The 16,128-nt window shown below is 46.1% G+C and overlaps 1 protein-coding gene across 1 annotated transcript; it reads left to right on the forward strand.

Annotated features, from left to right (window-relative positions):
* Positions 1–1,258: 1,258 nt before the first annotated feature.
* Positions 1,259–13,260, forward strand: tmem35 (transmembrane protein 35). Its single transcript, XM_069923014.1, has 2 exons — positions 1,259–1,627; positions 11,638–13,260. The coding sequence occupies exons 1-2, from the start codon at positions 1,511–1,513 to the stop codon at positions 12,049–12,051; spliced, it is 531 nt and encodes a 176-aa protein (XP_069779115.1). The 5' UTR covers positions 1,259–1,510; the 3' UTR covers positions 12,052–13,260.
* Positions 13,261–16,128: the final 2,868 nt, after the last annotated feature.

Here is a 16,128-nt window from a genome sequence, read left to right on the forward strand (position 1 = left end):
ATAAAAATTTTATATGTTTTGTTCATCCTCTCTCACTGATATTAACTGGTCAGGGTGCGGGGCGCAGGCAATAATTCTCAGTGGTGTGGGAGGAACAGCAAAAATGACATCTCCCCCAGACATTTTGGGGAGTGCAGTAGGGGTTTCTGACTTTGATTTAGTGGGGTATGGTCTGGTATGGGGACACCCAATACTCCTGAGCCTAAATCCCTGCAATGTGTAGTGGACACAGCCCAGGAAATCAGAATCAGAATCAGAATTTATTGTCATGAATAAGTCATGAAATTCGGTGTTTCCAGTGTCATTGCATCACGGGCAAAGCCCTCCCCACCATCGAGAACTTCTACAGGGAATGCTGTCACCGGAGATTAGCGGCAATCATCAAGGATTCACACCACCCAGGGCGTTTTGGCAAGAAATCGCAGAAACATTAACCAGGATAACAGGAGTGGCCTTCATGGGTGACTGGAGTTATACCTATTAGGTAATTTCATGGAAATAAGTGACAAATTGACCAAATATCAAATCTCATTTCTAAAAATAGCACTGGTGGTAGCAAAAAAATGTATCACGCTCACTTGGAAGTCTGACTCCCCTCTACTTATAGCACGATGGACTGTGGAAATGAGCCTATGGGAAAAAATTGCATACAACTTAAAGAATAAATATGACACTTCTGTAAAGATCTGCCATACCTGGATCACATAAGTGCCCAGATACAGTAATAAAAAGGAACAAAAAAAGGTATATAAATCACTTCTACATATATACAAAAATGTAGTTTCCCCAACTGTAGTCTCTCTACTTAAAATATATGTAAGCTCTGAAGGTGAATGGAACTGTGTATGTGGAGGGGAGGAGGGAGGGAGAGAGGGACTGTTTTGTTTTTGTTTGTTGTGTTTGTGAGAAAAAGTTTAATATATTTCATATTTAAAATGTTACTATGTATATGATTTGAATTTTTTTAAAAAAAGGGATCCACAGGCTCTGCCATCAGGAAAGAGGTACAAATGCCACAAGATTAGCACCACCAGGTTCAGGAACAGCCACCCCACCCCCACCTCTCCACCATCAGACTCCTCAAGGATAAACTCAATCAGGGACTAATTTAAGGACTTTTACTTCTGCACTTCATTGTATTACACACACTCTCTGTATTACACGGTTTGTTTACAGTTGCGTAGTTTTTTTTTGCGCCAATAATAAGTGCCTGGCCCGCATGGAAAAAGAATCTGCCTGTTGCAATGTGATGACATGTATTTACTCTGACAATACATCTGAAATCGGGCTATATTGGTACAACAACTGGGGAGTAGGGCGGTGTGGTTGTGGATGAGGTGAAGCCAGCGTTTGAGGGAGGGTGGTGGCGTGTGAATGTGCAGTGGGTGGACATAGGGCGCGTCACGCCGAACCTCAGAAACGCCCTGCTCAAGGCGGGCACTAGGACCCTGCGTGGCATCGTTGGCAGTAGTCGGTGGGCGCTGCAGGCGTGAGGCGGTCGCTCGCCGTCATGTCGCCACGGACCGTGACCATCGTCGTTCTGTCCATCGCGCTCGGCCTGTTTTTTGTCTTCATGGGGACGATCAAACTGACGCCTCGCCTCAACAGGGATGCGTTCAACGAGATGGTAAGCGGAGCGCGGCCGCAGCTCGCAGGCCGCCATCTCGGGGCCGCGCAACACCGGGCTCGGGGACGCGCCAAGCCCGGCTCTGGCCTGTTCAACACTGGGGGGGAGGGAGGGGGGTCGCCCATCTCTGGGACCTCGGGGGAGGGTCGCCCATCTCTGGGACCTCGGGGGAGGGTCGCCCATTTCTGGGACCTCGGGGGAGGGTCGCCCATCTCTGGGAGCTCGGGGGAGGGTCGCCCATCTCTGGGACCTCGGGGGAGGGTCGCCCATCTCTGGGACCTCGGGGGAGGGTCGCCCATCTCTGGGACCTCGGGGGAGGGTCGCCCATCTCTGGGACCTCGGGGGAGGGTCGCCCATCTCTGGGACCTCGGGGGAGGGTCGCCCATCTCTGGGACCTCGGGGGAGGGTCGCCCATCTCTGGGAGCTCGGGGGAGGGTCGCCCATCTCTGGGACCTCGGGGGAGGGTCGCCCATCTCTGGGACCTCGGGGGAGGGTCGCCCATCTCTGGGACCTCGGGGGAGGGTCGCCCATCTCTGGGACCTCGGGGGAGGGTCGCCCATCTCTGGGACCTCGGGGGAGGGTCGCCCATCTCTGGGACCTCGGGGGAGGGGGGAAGGCACCTATCTCCGGGACGCCGGGAGGGGGGGGGGGAAGGCACCTATCTCTGGGACCCCGGGAGGGAGGGGGGGGAAGACACCCATCTCCGGGACCCCGGGAAGGAGGGGGGGGGAAGGCACCCATCTCCAGGACCCCGGGAGGGAGGGGGGGAAGGCACCCATCTCCGGGACCCCGGGAGGGAGGGGGGAAGGCACCCATCTCCGGGACCCCCGGAGGAGAGGGGGGAAGGCACCCATCTCCGGGACCCCCGGAGGAGAGGGGGGAAGGCACCCATCTCCGGGACCCCCGGAAGAGAGGGGGGAAGGCACCCCATCTCCGGGACCCCGGGAGGGAGGGGGGGGGAAGGCACCCATCTCCGGGACCCCGGGAGGGAGGGGGGGGAAGGCACCCATCTCCGGGACCCCGGGAGGGAGGGGGGAAGGCACCCATCTCCGGGACCCCCGGAGGAGAGGGGGGAAGGCACCCATCTCCGGGACCCCCGGAAGAGAGGGGGGAAGGCACCCCATCTCCGGGACCCCCGGAGGAGAGGGGGGAAGGCACCCCATCTCCGGGACCCCCGGAGGAGAGGGGGGAAGGCATCCATCTCCGGGACCCCCGGAGGAGAGGGGAGGTAGGGAGGGAGGTGCTCATCTCAGGGACCCTGAGTCCGGCTAGCTCGAGGTTTCTCCTGCCGGCACAGGGCGGGTTTATTGCGGGGACGCCACACACACTCCGAGCTGGGGAAGGCACGGACTCTGCAGGGCACTCGGTGCAGACGGAGACACAGGCAGACTGCACGCAGCTCCGCCCGCCCCGTTTCAGCACCGCATTGTGTAGACAGTGCACGGGGCGCCGAGCAAGGAAGCGCCAGTAATAAGTCCGGTACCCGATGCTTCGGCATATGGATCTTCATTTCCGCGCTCCGTATAAACCCACCGGATCCCCCCGGACAAATTTTTTTTTAAAGGTGAATTAAAAGTGCATTAATAAGAGTCTGGAAATTCTGCTAGTCCAGTACCACCAAAGTCCAAAGTTTTACTGTGATTTTTCTTGCTTTTTTAAAATTTAGACATATCGCAAGGTAATAGGCCCTTTCAGCCCACGGTGGCCACCAAATTGGCAAACAACTCCAGTACGTTTTTAAGAGAGTGGGGGGTGGGGGTGGGGGGGAGAGAGGAAGAGACTGGAGTACCCAAAGGAAACCCATGGAGACACGGACAGCACGGGATTTGAATTTGGGATCTTGGGATAATGTTTCTTTAAACATGCTGCTTGATATCTCCAGTGGCCTATCAAGAGGAGGTGCTGGAATCAGATACATTTACTACTTTGAGAAGCATTGAGGCAGACACTTCAGTGGCATGGTATACATAGAGGATGTGGCCCTAATGCGGTCAAGGGTAGGAGAATGGTAAAACAATGGAAACAAATGTGCTGTGTCATTATGCTGTGTATTTGGAGGATTTTGCAAAGACAGCATTAGTTTTACCCCTGCTGTACTTGGAGATGCCTTTGGTAGCTAATCCAAATATCAGAAGTTTACAGGGGAATAGGATTACTGTGCCTGGTTTACCACAGATCTTAGTGTTGGATTGGAGGTCTTGATGATCCATTATGTTTGCCCTCACTCTGTTCCAAGTTGTGTTGGCATTCTGAAGACGATGACGAATCCATTCATCAGTGCCAGCCTTTGCTGAGAGATAACTCCTGAGATGTGGGAAGTGATCCGTGTTCCTCAAGAGCTTGCTTTGGACCTTCATTGTCAGGGGAAATATAAGATAGGATAGTAGATAAGCTTTGTCTTGTAGATGTTGAAAGTGAAAGAGCTATAATCTTGTCCACTTTAACAAATTATTCAGCAATGATTTGGAGCTTAATCCTGATGTGCATCCCTGCCAAGGGATGCCAAGGAGTGGCCACATAGAGGAGGATAACTGTTGGTGTTTAGCATTAGCATTAATGTTACTCAGCTTCTACCTGAATAAATCCATTGAATCCTACAGCACAGGATAGAAGAGAGTACAGGTACTCCCTGACTTACAATCTATGCGACTTGTATCCATCCACACATACGAGCGACCAAATTTTTTATGTATATATATATATTAATAAGAACATAAAACACATAGTTTATGTTGTATTTGACAAACTATTTCAGGAATACAGGGCATGTAAGAGCCAAACTGTGCGAACTTACTTTGTTAGTCGGTGTCCCTGGGTCCATAAGCTGGGCACGGCCATCTTAATTCCTGTGCTTATGCATGAGTCTTCAGTTGGCACATGTGCAGTGGGTTTGCGCATTGGAGTTCAGTTGCATGCGCGAGAGTTAAGGGCACAAATTCAATATTGTCAGGGTGCTTAATTCTCCTGCATGCACTAACTGAACAATACACAGACTCAAGGCGCAATGCGCCAACCAAAGACTCGCGTATGCGCACACAAATCAAGATGGCCAAGCCCAGCCTATGGACCCCGGGACGCTGACTAACAAGGTAAGTACAGGCATTTTGGCTCTTGTAATAGTTTGTCAAATACAACATTTGGTTTAAAAAGTTTGCTTTAAGGCTTCAGTACTCTTCGTGCGCGGGCAAAATTCCAAAGTACGTCCATTTCGAGATATGACTGATCTTTCAGTCCCAATTATAGTCGTAAGTCGGGGAGTACCTGAACTTTAGGTTCGTTTGTTTATTTGTACCAATACAACGCAATGAAACAGTGTCTTCCAGTCCACAGTGCAAAACATGCATACGGATGTAATCCACAGATAAACTACGTATAGACATACAGTACAATTCCATTATCCAAAATGGTCAGGACCGGACCTATGTTGGATAACTGGTCTTTTTTTAAAGACAGCCCAGTCATAGCAGAAAATCACTTGTAACAATGTTTAAATAACAAAGAACAAGGGAAGGATTTTTAAGCATTAAAATAATGTTTAATTCTCACCAAAAACAATGGTGGCCCCCGCCAATCAGCAACACCTCCCCACCAAGGTCCTAGCTCCTGCCCAGGAGCCTGATGTCCTGGCTCTTTCTCGGGGGGGGCCACTCTCCTCGATGACGCTGGGTCAAGGGGCTTTTTTGGACGGCTTGCAGCTTAGAGAGAGTGGCACACAGTTTGAGAGGGAGAATTGGAGAGAAAAGTCAATAGGGGAAGGTAAAGAAGAAATTGAGAGAGGAGGGAGTTTCCTGAAATGAGGACAATCTTTGTTCTAATTTCATATGTCGTGAATTTTTTTTTCAACCTGTGAGGTCAGTTCGGGTCTGAAAAAAATTTCAGATAAATGAGGATTTCGGAGAATCCAATTTCAGATAATTAGAGTTGTACTGTATGTTAAAATAAATATTCTTAATAAATAGTAGTCTATTGTGAAGACTTTCTAATGATGAAAAGTTAGAAGCAATGGATGTAAAAAGAGACTTGATCAAGTAACTTAAATTATAAAAGTCTCAAAGAAAGATACTGAACATAGAGAAAGGGTAAATAGAATCTTTGCCCTTGAATCTAGAGAACAAAGGAATTATATTTATTCAGATCTGGGTAAGGATAGGCAGGGTAGATTTACCAGAATGAGGCCTGGACTCTGGGTTAAATTACAAGATGTGACACTCAAAGTAAGATCTTGTTTCCTGGAATTTAGTAGGGTTATTTGATCCACGTTACAGAATGTAAAGAGAAAACAGTATAGTAGAACCCAAACTATTTCTGCCAGCCATGAAGTTTAGGTCGAGGAGTAGAATCTAATAGCCAGAGCAGACCTCCGCTGGTTCCATGCTGCTGGTATAGCAGGAATTCACCCCGGTCCACGCTGCTGGTAGGGCGTGGATAACCCCGTTCCAACGCAGCTGGTATAATGGAGATTACCCCTGGTCCCACGCTGCTGTAGGACGGGAATTCTCCCGGTTCCACGTTGCTGGTATAGCAGGAATTCACCCCGGTCTTCCGCTGCTGGTAGGGCGGGGATACCTCCCAGTCCCACGCTGCTGGTAGGACGGTGATGCTCCCGGTTCCACACTGCTGGTAGGGTTGGGATTGCCCCCTGTTATACGCTGCTGGTATTGCAGGGATTCGCCCTGGTCCCACGCTGCTGGTAGGACAGGGATTTCCCCGGACCCACGTTGTTGGTAGGGCCTTTGTAGAAGAGTGTTTTAGAAACACTCCTATATGCAGAGCCTGGTGCAAAGTCTCTTGCCGGAAACATAAAATTCATGCTAATTATTACATTTTAAATCTGTGATTGATCGGCTTCTGATGGTTCAGGTGAGCTTGGATGCAGTGAAATAGTGGGATTATAAAGTCCGCTCACCATCTGAGTGGGCTATGAGATCAATGGTCTGCACCTGACCCTGTTTCAGAGTGAAGATTCAAGTAACCATCTGAGGCTGGAAGTACATACAAGCCAATTTAAAGAAGCACATCTAATGACCATCACCGATGCTCTCTTACAATTCCAAATTATTCAATTCAATGAGCATTAATTCCTCAAATTACAGAATGGGATTTGAACTTGTGCCCCTGGATTATTAGTCCAGGCCTCTGTCAGTAATCACTATACTTCCATTTGTCAAATAACAAGGATTACCTTTCCCAAATGAGGAAGCATAAATGCAAAAAAAAAAAAAATTGGCTTGATGTCATTAGAACTGTAGAACATTACAGCACAGAAACAGGTCCTTTGGCCCATCTAGCCTGTGCCAAATTATTATTCTGTCTGGTCACGTGGTCCTGCACCCAGACCATATCCCTTCCAACCATGTACCTTTCCAAAATCTTCTTGAATATCAACACTGAGCCTGCATTCCCACTACAGCTGGCAGCTCATCCCACATTCTCACCACTTTGCGTGAAGAAGATTCGACCCCCCCCCCCATTGTTCCTTTTAAACATTTCACCTTTAACCCTTTGCCCTCTAGTTCTTGTCTCACCTAACTTCAGTGGGAAAAAGCCTGCTTGCATTTACTCTATCTTTACCCCTCATAATTTTGTAAACCTCTATCAAATCTCCCCTCTTTCTCTGACACTCCAAGGAATAAAGTCCTAACCTATTTAACCTTCCCCTGTAACCCAGTTCCTCAAGTCCTGGCAACATCCTAAAAAATCTCTGCACTCTTTTCAATCTTATTAATATGTTTCCTGTAAGTAGGAGGCCAAAACTGCACACAATCCTCCAAATTTGGCTGTACCAATGTCATACCACTTCACCAGACTGTCCCAACCCTTGTACTCAGTACTTTGATTTATGAAGGTCAACATACTTGTGACACCACTTTCAGGGAATTTATGTGTCTATTCACAGATTTTATTTTAACCAAAAATAGACTTTATTCACAAAAAATTATTTACAAAGGAAAACCGTTCAAAGTCTCTTCCCACCTGTAATATTGTATTCATACATTTCCATCACTGCATATTGTTACATTCATTTCTATTGATAACATTGCCAATGTTGTGGCACCTTCCCACACCAACCCCCCCCCCCCCCCCCCCACCTACCTGCCCTCGATCTCAGCCCCTAAATGCCAGGTAATGGAAGGACTCTAGACTGTGGTTCTTCCTCACAGCACCCTCACGTTGGCTGTCCTAAGCCTCAGTGTGTCCCTCACCACATAACTCCTGCTGCCTTGAATATGCCATTCGGTACCATTCCCAGACCAACATCTCCATGTGTTGAAAAACCAACAGATTTCTCGTCATTCATCGAGTTGGTGGTCTTCCAGCAGTTTTGGACATCTGACTCCATGTGCATTCTTGGGAACAGCCTGTAAATCAGAGAGTATTCTATCACACCGCTGCTGGGGATGAACCGTGATGAGGACCCCTTGCATCCTTCCCTACACACTCTTAGTAAATCTGCATTCTGCACTTTACAGATCCTTCTGTTCCACTGAACTCCTCAGTGCCCTACCGTTTACCGTGTATGTCCTACCTTGGTTAGTCTTCCCAAAGTGTAACACTTCATACATGTCCGCAATAAATTCCACCTGCCATTTTGTGGCCCATTTTCCCAGCGGATCCAAAGCCTGTTGGAAACAGTATTCCTGACTGTCCGCTACATCTCTAATTTTTGTGTAAAATACAAACTTACTGATCGATTTATCACATTATTATCCAGATATAGATGATAAACATTAATGGGCCCAGCACTGATCCCTGAGGTACATCAATAGTCACTGGCCTTGAGTTAGATAGGCAATCATCTACTACCTCGCTTTGGCTTCTCCTGTAAAGCCAATGTTCAATTCAATTTATTACCTCATCCTGAATATCAAGCGATTGAACCTTCTTGACCAACTTGCCATTTGGGACCTCGTTAAAAAGGCCTCACTAAAATCTATGTAGACGACATTCATGGCCTTCATCAATATTCCTGGTAACTTTGAAAAAGTATAAGACTTGACCTACCACACACAAATCCCTGTTGATTATTCCTAATCATTCCCCATCTATCCAAATACTTGCACAGCCAATCTCTTCATCCGAGACTCATATTAAAAAACAAATTTATTTATTTATTTGTATAGACGAATACATGTCCACGTATGTATTTTTTGTCTGTATATGTGTTAGGTCTGGTTGTGTGTCTGTGTTGAAGACTGGAGAACAATGTTTCATCAGGTTTTATTCGTGCAATCAGATGACAATAAACGTGACTTAATTTGACTAGAATACCTTCCAATAACACCTGGCTCACAGTAACTACAATCTTCAGACATCTCATCCGTGGCTCAGGATGCTTTAAATATTTTCTTGCCAGGGTCCCTGCAATTTTGACACTAACCTCCCTCAAGGTCTAAGGGATTTGTCAGGCCCTGGGTATATATCCACCCTCAAGGCAGCAAGCACCTCCTCTGTAATCTATACAGGAGTGGTGTGCCCAAACATTTTTGGTTGTGGGAATATAATAAAACTTTAAAACTCTCATTCAAATATCAATGCAAAATAGAAATCTGGGTGCAAAACAGGAGAAAAGATCAAGAAAGGGACAAGGGCGTCTTCAACATTTCCCCACAACTCTCAGTGAATACAGTTCATGGCCCACGTGTCCACCTTAATGATTATGATGTAATGTGTAAATCTGTAGATAGGCTATAAAGTTAATAGATTCCCTGCAAATCAAACAATGGACTTCCTCTTGACTTCTCTGAAAAAGTATTCATTTTCAGAATCAGGATTTATTGTCGTGAACTAGTCCTGAAATTCTTTGAAGCTATGCAACAGCTTCATAGTGAAAACATTCATATTTTAACTATCTTACCACTTTACTATAATTTTTTAAATAGTGCACGAAAAGTAAGGCAGTGTCTTGGTTCATTGATTATTCTGAAATTTGACAGAGAAGAAGCCGTCCTTGTGCCATTGAGTGCTCGTCTTTTGGCTCCTGTACCTTTTTCCCCATGGTAGCAGAGTGAAGAGGGCCTGGCCTGGGTGGTGGGGGTCTTTGAGGACAGAGGGCTGCTTTTGTAAGACACCATCTGTTATAGATGTCCTCGATGGAGTGAATTCTGGTGCCTGTGATGCCGCAGGCTGAGTTAACAACCCTCTTCAGTTTATTCTTGTCCTGAGACTTGGCGCCTCCATACCAGGCAGTGATGCAAGCAGCTGGAATGCTCTCCACGGTACACCTGTAGAAGTTTATGAGAGTCTTTGGTAACATACCGAACCACCTCAGACGCCTCACAAAGTATAGCTGCTGGCGAGCCTTCTCTGTGATTGCATCAACCTGGAGGCTCCAGGACAAATCCTCAGAGATGTCGACACCCAAGTTGCCCCTCTCCACTACTGAGCCCTTGATGAGGACTGGGTCGTGTTCCCTTGACTCCCTTTTGAAGTCCATATCATCTCCTTGGTTTTTCTGATGTTGAGCGCTGTTTGTGATTCTGCCGACAATTGAGGAGCCATCAGCAAATTTGTAGATAGAATTGGAATTGTGCCTGGCCACACAGTCGAGCAGTGGACAAAGCTCGCATCCTTGGGGTGCGCCTGTGTTGATAATCAGTGAGGAGTAGATGTTGTTTCCAATTTGTACTGATTGTTGTCTGTCGATGAGAAAGTCAAGGATCCATTTGGAGAGTGGGGTACAGAGGGCCGAGAGATTGTAGCTTCTTGACCAGCACTGAGGGAATAATGGTATTGAAAGCCAAGCTGTAGTCTATTATGAGCAGCCGTATGTATGAGTTGCTGTTTTCAAGGTGATTCAGAGCTGAGTGGAGATCCAGCGATATTGTATCTGCTGTGGAGCGATTGTGACGATAAGAGAATTGCAGCGGGCCCAGATCTTTGCTTAGGTTATGGGTTAATTCTGGCCATGACCAACCTCAAAGCATTTTATCATAGACACATCCCACCGTGTCTGAAATTTTTGTCACTCCCTTGGTATCTTCCCTCTTCGATTCTGCCATGTTTAATCAAATGAGTTAATGTTTTCATTCGACCATTGTAATGGTTGGTCTCAGAGTTGTTCAAATGAGCAGCGACATCTGGTGTAGAAACTAAGAATTGCACTGTACATACAGTGCAATTCATTGTTAGAGACTATGTACTAACAGGTCATGGAATATTTTATTTTTAAAATTCACCCTGGGCTGCTTAAAAATGACATAGTTGGCCTGGGGGTGGTGGTTTGGCCACCCCTGCTGAATAGGGTCCATGACCTCTATACTTGTTTGCCTCCCTTCAACAGACTCTGTGTCCATTTCCTGACTAAATACAGATACAAAAACCCCATTTAGATCTCTCTTTTGGCTCCATCCATAGTCGACCACTCTGATCTTTAAGAGTACCAGTTTTGTCCCTTACCATTCTTTCGCTTTTAATTAATCTCTAGAACCTCATGTACCTCATTTGCTCCTATACCTGCTATACACCCCTTTCTTCCTAACCAGATCACCAATATCGCTCAAAAACCAAGGTTCCTTATGCCCGTTAATTTTGTCTTTAATTCTGACAGGAACCTACAAACCATGTACTCTCAAAAATTCAACCTGGAACGCCTCCCACTTAACAAGCACACACTTTCCAGAAACAACCTGTCCCAATCCACGCTTACCAGATCATTTCTCTTTCCCCTAAATTGGTCTTTCTCCAATTTAGAATCTCAATGTGAGGGCCAGACCTACCTATATCCATTAGAATGACAAGGTGAAGTTTAGACAGGGAAAGAAGGCTGTTCGTCGCAGCTGCTAGCTCAGGGATATGTGCCACCCTCAGTCCCAGAGTATTGAACTCCAACTCCTTGGCCTCTCAGGGAAATACTTACTGGGATGCAGGATAAAGGCAGGAAGAGGGGACTCATTTTATAAAAGGGGCACACATACAAAAAGTCTCCACTTGTTTCCATGAACCCTCCCTTTAAACACCAGCAACATCTTTGAGCAACTAATGGTTTCAGTTTCAAATCATTTTATTTGCAGAAAAGAGCATACAAGGAATTTGCCAAGGCTCTTCCGGTATTAAAGAAGATGGGCATCACGTCGATCCTGCTGCGGAAACTTATTGGGACACTGGAGGTGACGTGTGGCATTGTCATGACCTTGGTCCCTGGGCGGCCAAAGGACGTGGCCAACTTCCTCCTGCTCTTGGTGGTGCTGGCTGTGCTTTTCTTCCACCAGCTGGTGGGTGACCCGCTCAGGCGCTATGCCCATGCACTTATCTTTGGGATTCTGCTCACCTGCCGACTGCTGATCGTCAGGCAGGCGGATGAGAGAGACAAAGAGATGGGGGTGGGGATAGCGGCAAAGGAGGAGCAGGCGGAAGCCGATGGGCAGGTGGAGGTCGATGGGAAAGCTGACAGCAGACAAGAGAAAGGAAAATTGAAAACTACCTAACGTGGCTCACACAGGATTGGGTCTGGGGCCACCTCACCAGCCAGTCATCATCCCAAATGTACAGAACACGGTCTCCACTTCAGCTAAACTTTGCTGGAAGTGAATGACTTGCAGTTCATGAAGATCAGTGGATAGGGGATCTCAGCGCTGACAGAAGCACCTCCCCGCAACTGACAGCAATTAATACACATCAGAGCAAAACCCATCCTCATCATTCCACCATGTGTTCTACAGTGATGACAAACTCCAAATTCATCTCAGGGCGAGGAAGAGCTTCACTGAGTGAAAGTTCATCTTTGAGCAAGGCCACAGGATGTTCTATCTCTCACACATATTTAAATGGGTTCCCACTCCCACATCCTTGACCATTTAAAGTAATGGTTAGCTTGTCCTATGTTAAGGCGAGAAAGGTTGCTCACTGAAGTCACTGCAGGAAATTGGGAAGTCTAAATAGAGATAAAGATGTTTCAAGATTACTAGATGGAAAGAGATTCATCAACAGCCCCACATGTGTAAGCACCAAGGAAGGATCCACCTCCCGGCTTTGTGTCACCAAAGGAGGAAACGCTTTTCTTCTTAATCTTTCTCCCATCCTGTGTCAGTCTGCTCTTCCACCCTGCTCTCTGCCTTCTCCAACCCCCCTCTTTACCCTCCCTTCCTGACTCCATCCTCTCCCCTAAGCACCCAACCCCTTCAATCTCCCTCCTACCCTTCTTCCCTTCCCAGACACCCCTTCTCTCCTGTCCTTCACTTTCTCCAGTTACCTTCATCCAATTATCCAACTACAGCATTACCTTTCCCATGGTGCCCTGACCCGCTCCACACCCCACAATGACTGTGTCCTTCCCACACCACCGCTGCAACCATTCCCAATCCCAATAGAGGAGAAAGACGGATGTGAGACCTCCAGTGTAAACCCCCTCCCTCACAATCAGTGGGAAGATATGCCATCGACCATTAGATCCATGCTAGGTCGTGGTTCCAAAGTGACAAGGACAATATCAGGGTTGCTGGGGACGTGTCCTCGCGGGGTGAGCTAAGCCGACCTGGGGTAACCAAGGCCTGCTTGTTTGATGTGCAGTTTGATAACTGCTGTTGGCTCCTGTGAGTTGTGTATGTCTCAAGTAGCATTCCCACATTTTGTTAATTGCTTCTCAGTTGTAACCACTGTTTCGAAAAATAAATCTCAGTAACACATTCAAAACCAAACCCTCTCTTGTTTCACTCATTGCTCCACTAAAAAAGACCTATAGAGCTGATGCAAGGTTAGCCTCTCGACCTGTATGATCTGTTATTTAAGAAAGCTGGGAAGGAAATCAGGTCATTACAGGGTAGTTACCCATTTCCCAATGTCAGGAAGTTAATTTATGTTCAGGATGAACATTTTCAACAGCTTAGAGCAGACTGGGAAATATTTATAATGCACTGACCATGCTTGAAGAATCTGATAGAAAATTTGGAAGAGGAGATTAATGAAGAGGTCAGTGGAACGTCACACTTGTAATTATAGGGTTTTTCAGAAGCATTTGCAGAAGTCGCTTCTAAGAGATTTAAGTAACCTGCTTCTACAATTCAAGGTGAAGTTTTGACCAACGTGACAAGTAGATTGAATAGCAATAGACAGGGTGGGTACATACTACATTTGCTAGGACTTAACTAGTGTAGATCAAGCATTGGGCGTCACGGTTAGAGAGGGTCGTAAAGAGAATTTTTTTAACATTGCCTTTCATAAATCAAAGTTGGGAAAAACAAAGGAGTTGGGATGTTTTACAAGGCATGGCCAAATTTGGAGTACTCTGTGCAGTCTTGCTTACCTACCTACAGGGCAGGTCTCAATAAGATTGAAAGAGTGCAGAGAAAATTTACCAAAATGTTTCCAGTACTTGAGGAGCTGGTTATAGGGGAAGATTGAATAGGTTAGGACTTTATTCCCTGAAGCGTGGGAGAATGGGAAGATTTGACAGAGGAATATAAAATTATGAATGGTATACTGTCTATACTCATGCTTTTTTGACCAATTTATCGGGTCAAATTGAGGGGAGGGGTCAACTTTTACACAAGTCATACTTTTGACCACGGTAAGTACCGGCCTTGTTCAAGGCATCAGGAGCTCAGATGGCCAGGACCAGGTGGTAAGTCGTGGCATCGGGACCTTGGATGGGTGGGAGGCCGAGGCAAGGGTCTGCAGCTGGGAACTCCGGTAGGAGGGCTGTTGGAGCCTAGGAGAGAGTCTGTGGCTGGGGTGTTAGGAGGTCCGGAGGGTGGGCAGCAGGGGCGAGGATCTGCATTCGAGGCCAAATATAGGAGAGTTGTCTTTTACAAGTGCCATACGGAAAACACAATTTTGGGGTCGAAGAAGTGGGGGGTTGACTATTACACAAGAATATACAGTAGATAAATGTATACAGGGTTTTTCCACTGAGATTGGATGAATCAAGGACATGGATTAAGGGTGAAAGATGAAATATTAAAGGGAACATTCAGGGACCTTCTTCACTCAAAGGGTGGTGAGAGTGTGGAATGAGCTGCCAGTGGAAGTAGTGGCTGCAAATTCGATATCAACATTTAGGAGCAATTTTAATTGGTACGTGGATGAGAGGGTCATGGCCAGGGAGCAGGTTGAGGGGACTAGGCAGAATAAATAACTTGGTGCAGACCAGATGGGCTAAAGGGGCTATTTCCCTGATGTTCTATGGTTGAAGATGATAGAATAGCAATGGTTTGCAATTACACATAGACAGGCCATGCAATCAGTCTGGTTGGAGATATTAAATTATCAGATATTAATAAGAAGTCATTGGATATAATTCTGGCAAATGGAAGTCACTATAAGCCACAAATGGGATTGGAAAAGGTTGTTTGGGGGGAGCAAGACACCAAGACCTCTCCATCCATCCATCAAATTTTTTCCCTATTTTTGCAAACGAGTGGAATATTTTGTTCAAAGTGCACAATGTAGTGGGTAGCACCACGCTATTACAGCGCCAGGTTCTAATCTGCCACTGTCTGTTAACGAGTTTATATGTTCTCCCCATGCCTGTGAGATTTTCTCTGGGTGCTCCAGTTTCCTCCTGAAGTAGAAAACGTACAGGCGGTTGGAGGTTACTGTGCTGAATGTCTAAATTTAAAAGAATAATTTAAAAAATTTTTTTTTCCATTTTATATTCCACTTCCATCCACCACCTTCAGGGTCAGAGAATTCCAGAGACTCACCTCCGTAAGAGAAGAAATTTTTTCACACCTCAATTTCAAATTACTGACCCCTATTTTGCAGGAGTGCCCCCTTGTTTGTTGTTCTATGACCGAAAACATTTCAACATGTTTCATATCCCCTTAAGATCGTGTGTATATGGATAAGTCAACACTCATTCTTCCAAAGTTCAAGGATACAATCCCAACCTGTTCAGCCTCTCTTGATAGGTGAACCCTCTCATCCCAGGAATTAGCCGGGTGAACCTCCTTTGGACTGCTTCCAATGCTACGATATTTTTAGGTATGGAGACTAAAACTTTGCACGATATTCCAGGTGTGGCCACCCCAACACTCTATATAACGGCAACAAAACTACCTCCTTCCTAAACTCCAACCTTCTTACAATGAAGGTCAACATGCCATTGGCTTTCTCAGCTAATTTCAAGCTGCCTATGGCAGAAGTCCAAAAATCCAGATGCCAGACATTTGGACCACCTAAGAATCTAGACCTTATGAAAACTCAACATTTTTAAATTTAGCGGGCTCTTGTGTGCATGCTTGTACGTGTAACCACCACAGATGCACAGTAGTAACAAGTGACCACGCTTAATGCAGGGAATCTTCTCACAAAGATTTTCATTTGTATCCTGTATTTTTCTTTTATAATGTTCATTTTAAACATAATTTCAAGCATTATTTGATCTTTTTTGCAGTGAAAAAAATTAGCGTTTATGTTTTTTGCCAAGTGTTGACTTTAGTTTTCTTTAAAAACTGCTTGTTTTGATAACTGAAGCAATCTATATTTGCTAATGAATAAACTATCAACATTACCTATTCATCTCTCCTCTTAAATTAGAATTTTAAAAGTACTGCCCGAGAATCCAG

Source organism: Narcine bancroftii, chromosome 3 (genome assembly GCF_036971445.1).
Source record: "Narcine bancroftii isolate sNarBan1 chromosome 3, sNarBan1.hap1, whole genome shotgun sequence".
In the NCBI taxonomy this organism is placed as follows: Eukaryota; Metazoa; Chordata; class Chondrichthyes; order Torpediniformes; family Narcinidae; genus Narcine; species Narcine bancroftii.

What these genes read in the sequence shown, in the direction of transcription:
- tmem35 (XM_069923014.1), top strand. Translation starts at nt 1,511, where the DNA reads ATGTCGCCACGGACCGTGACCATCGTCGTTCTGTCCATCGCGCTCGGC. An exon ending in GGGATGCGTTCAACGAGATG is followed by an intron (nt 1,628 to 11,637) that starts GTAAGCGGAGCG and finishes TTTTATTTGCAG; the next exon opens with AAAAGAGCATACAAGGAATT.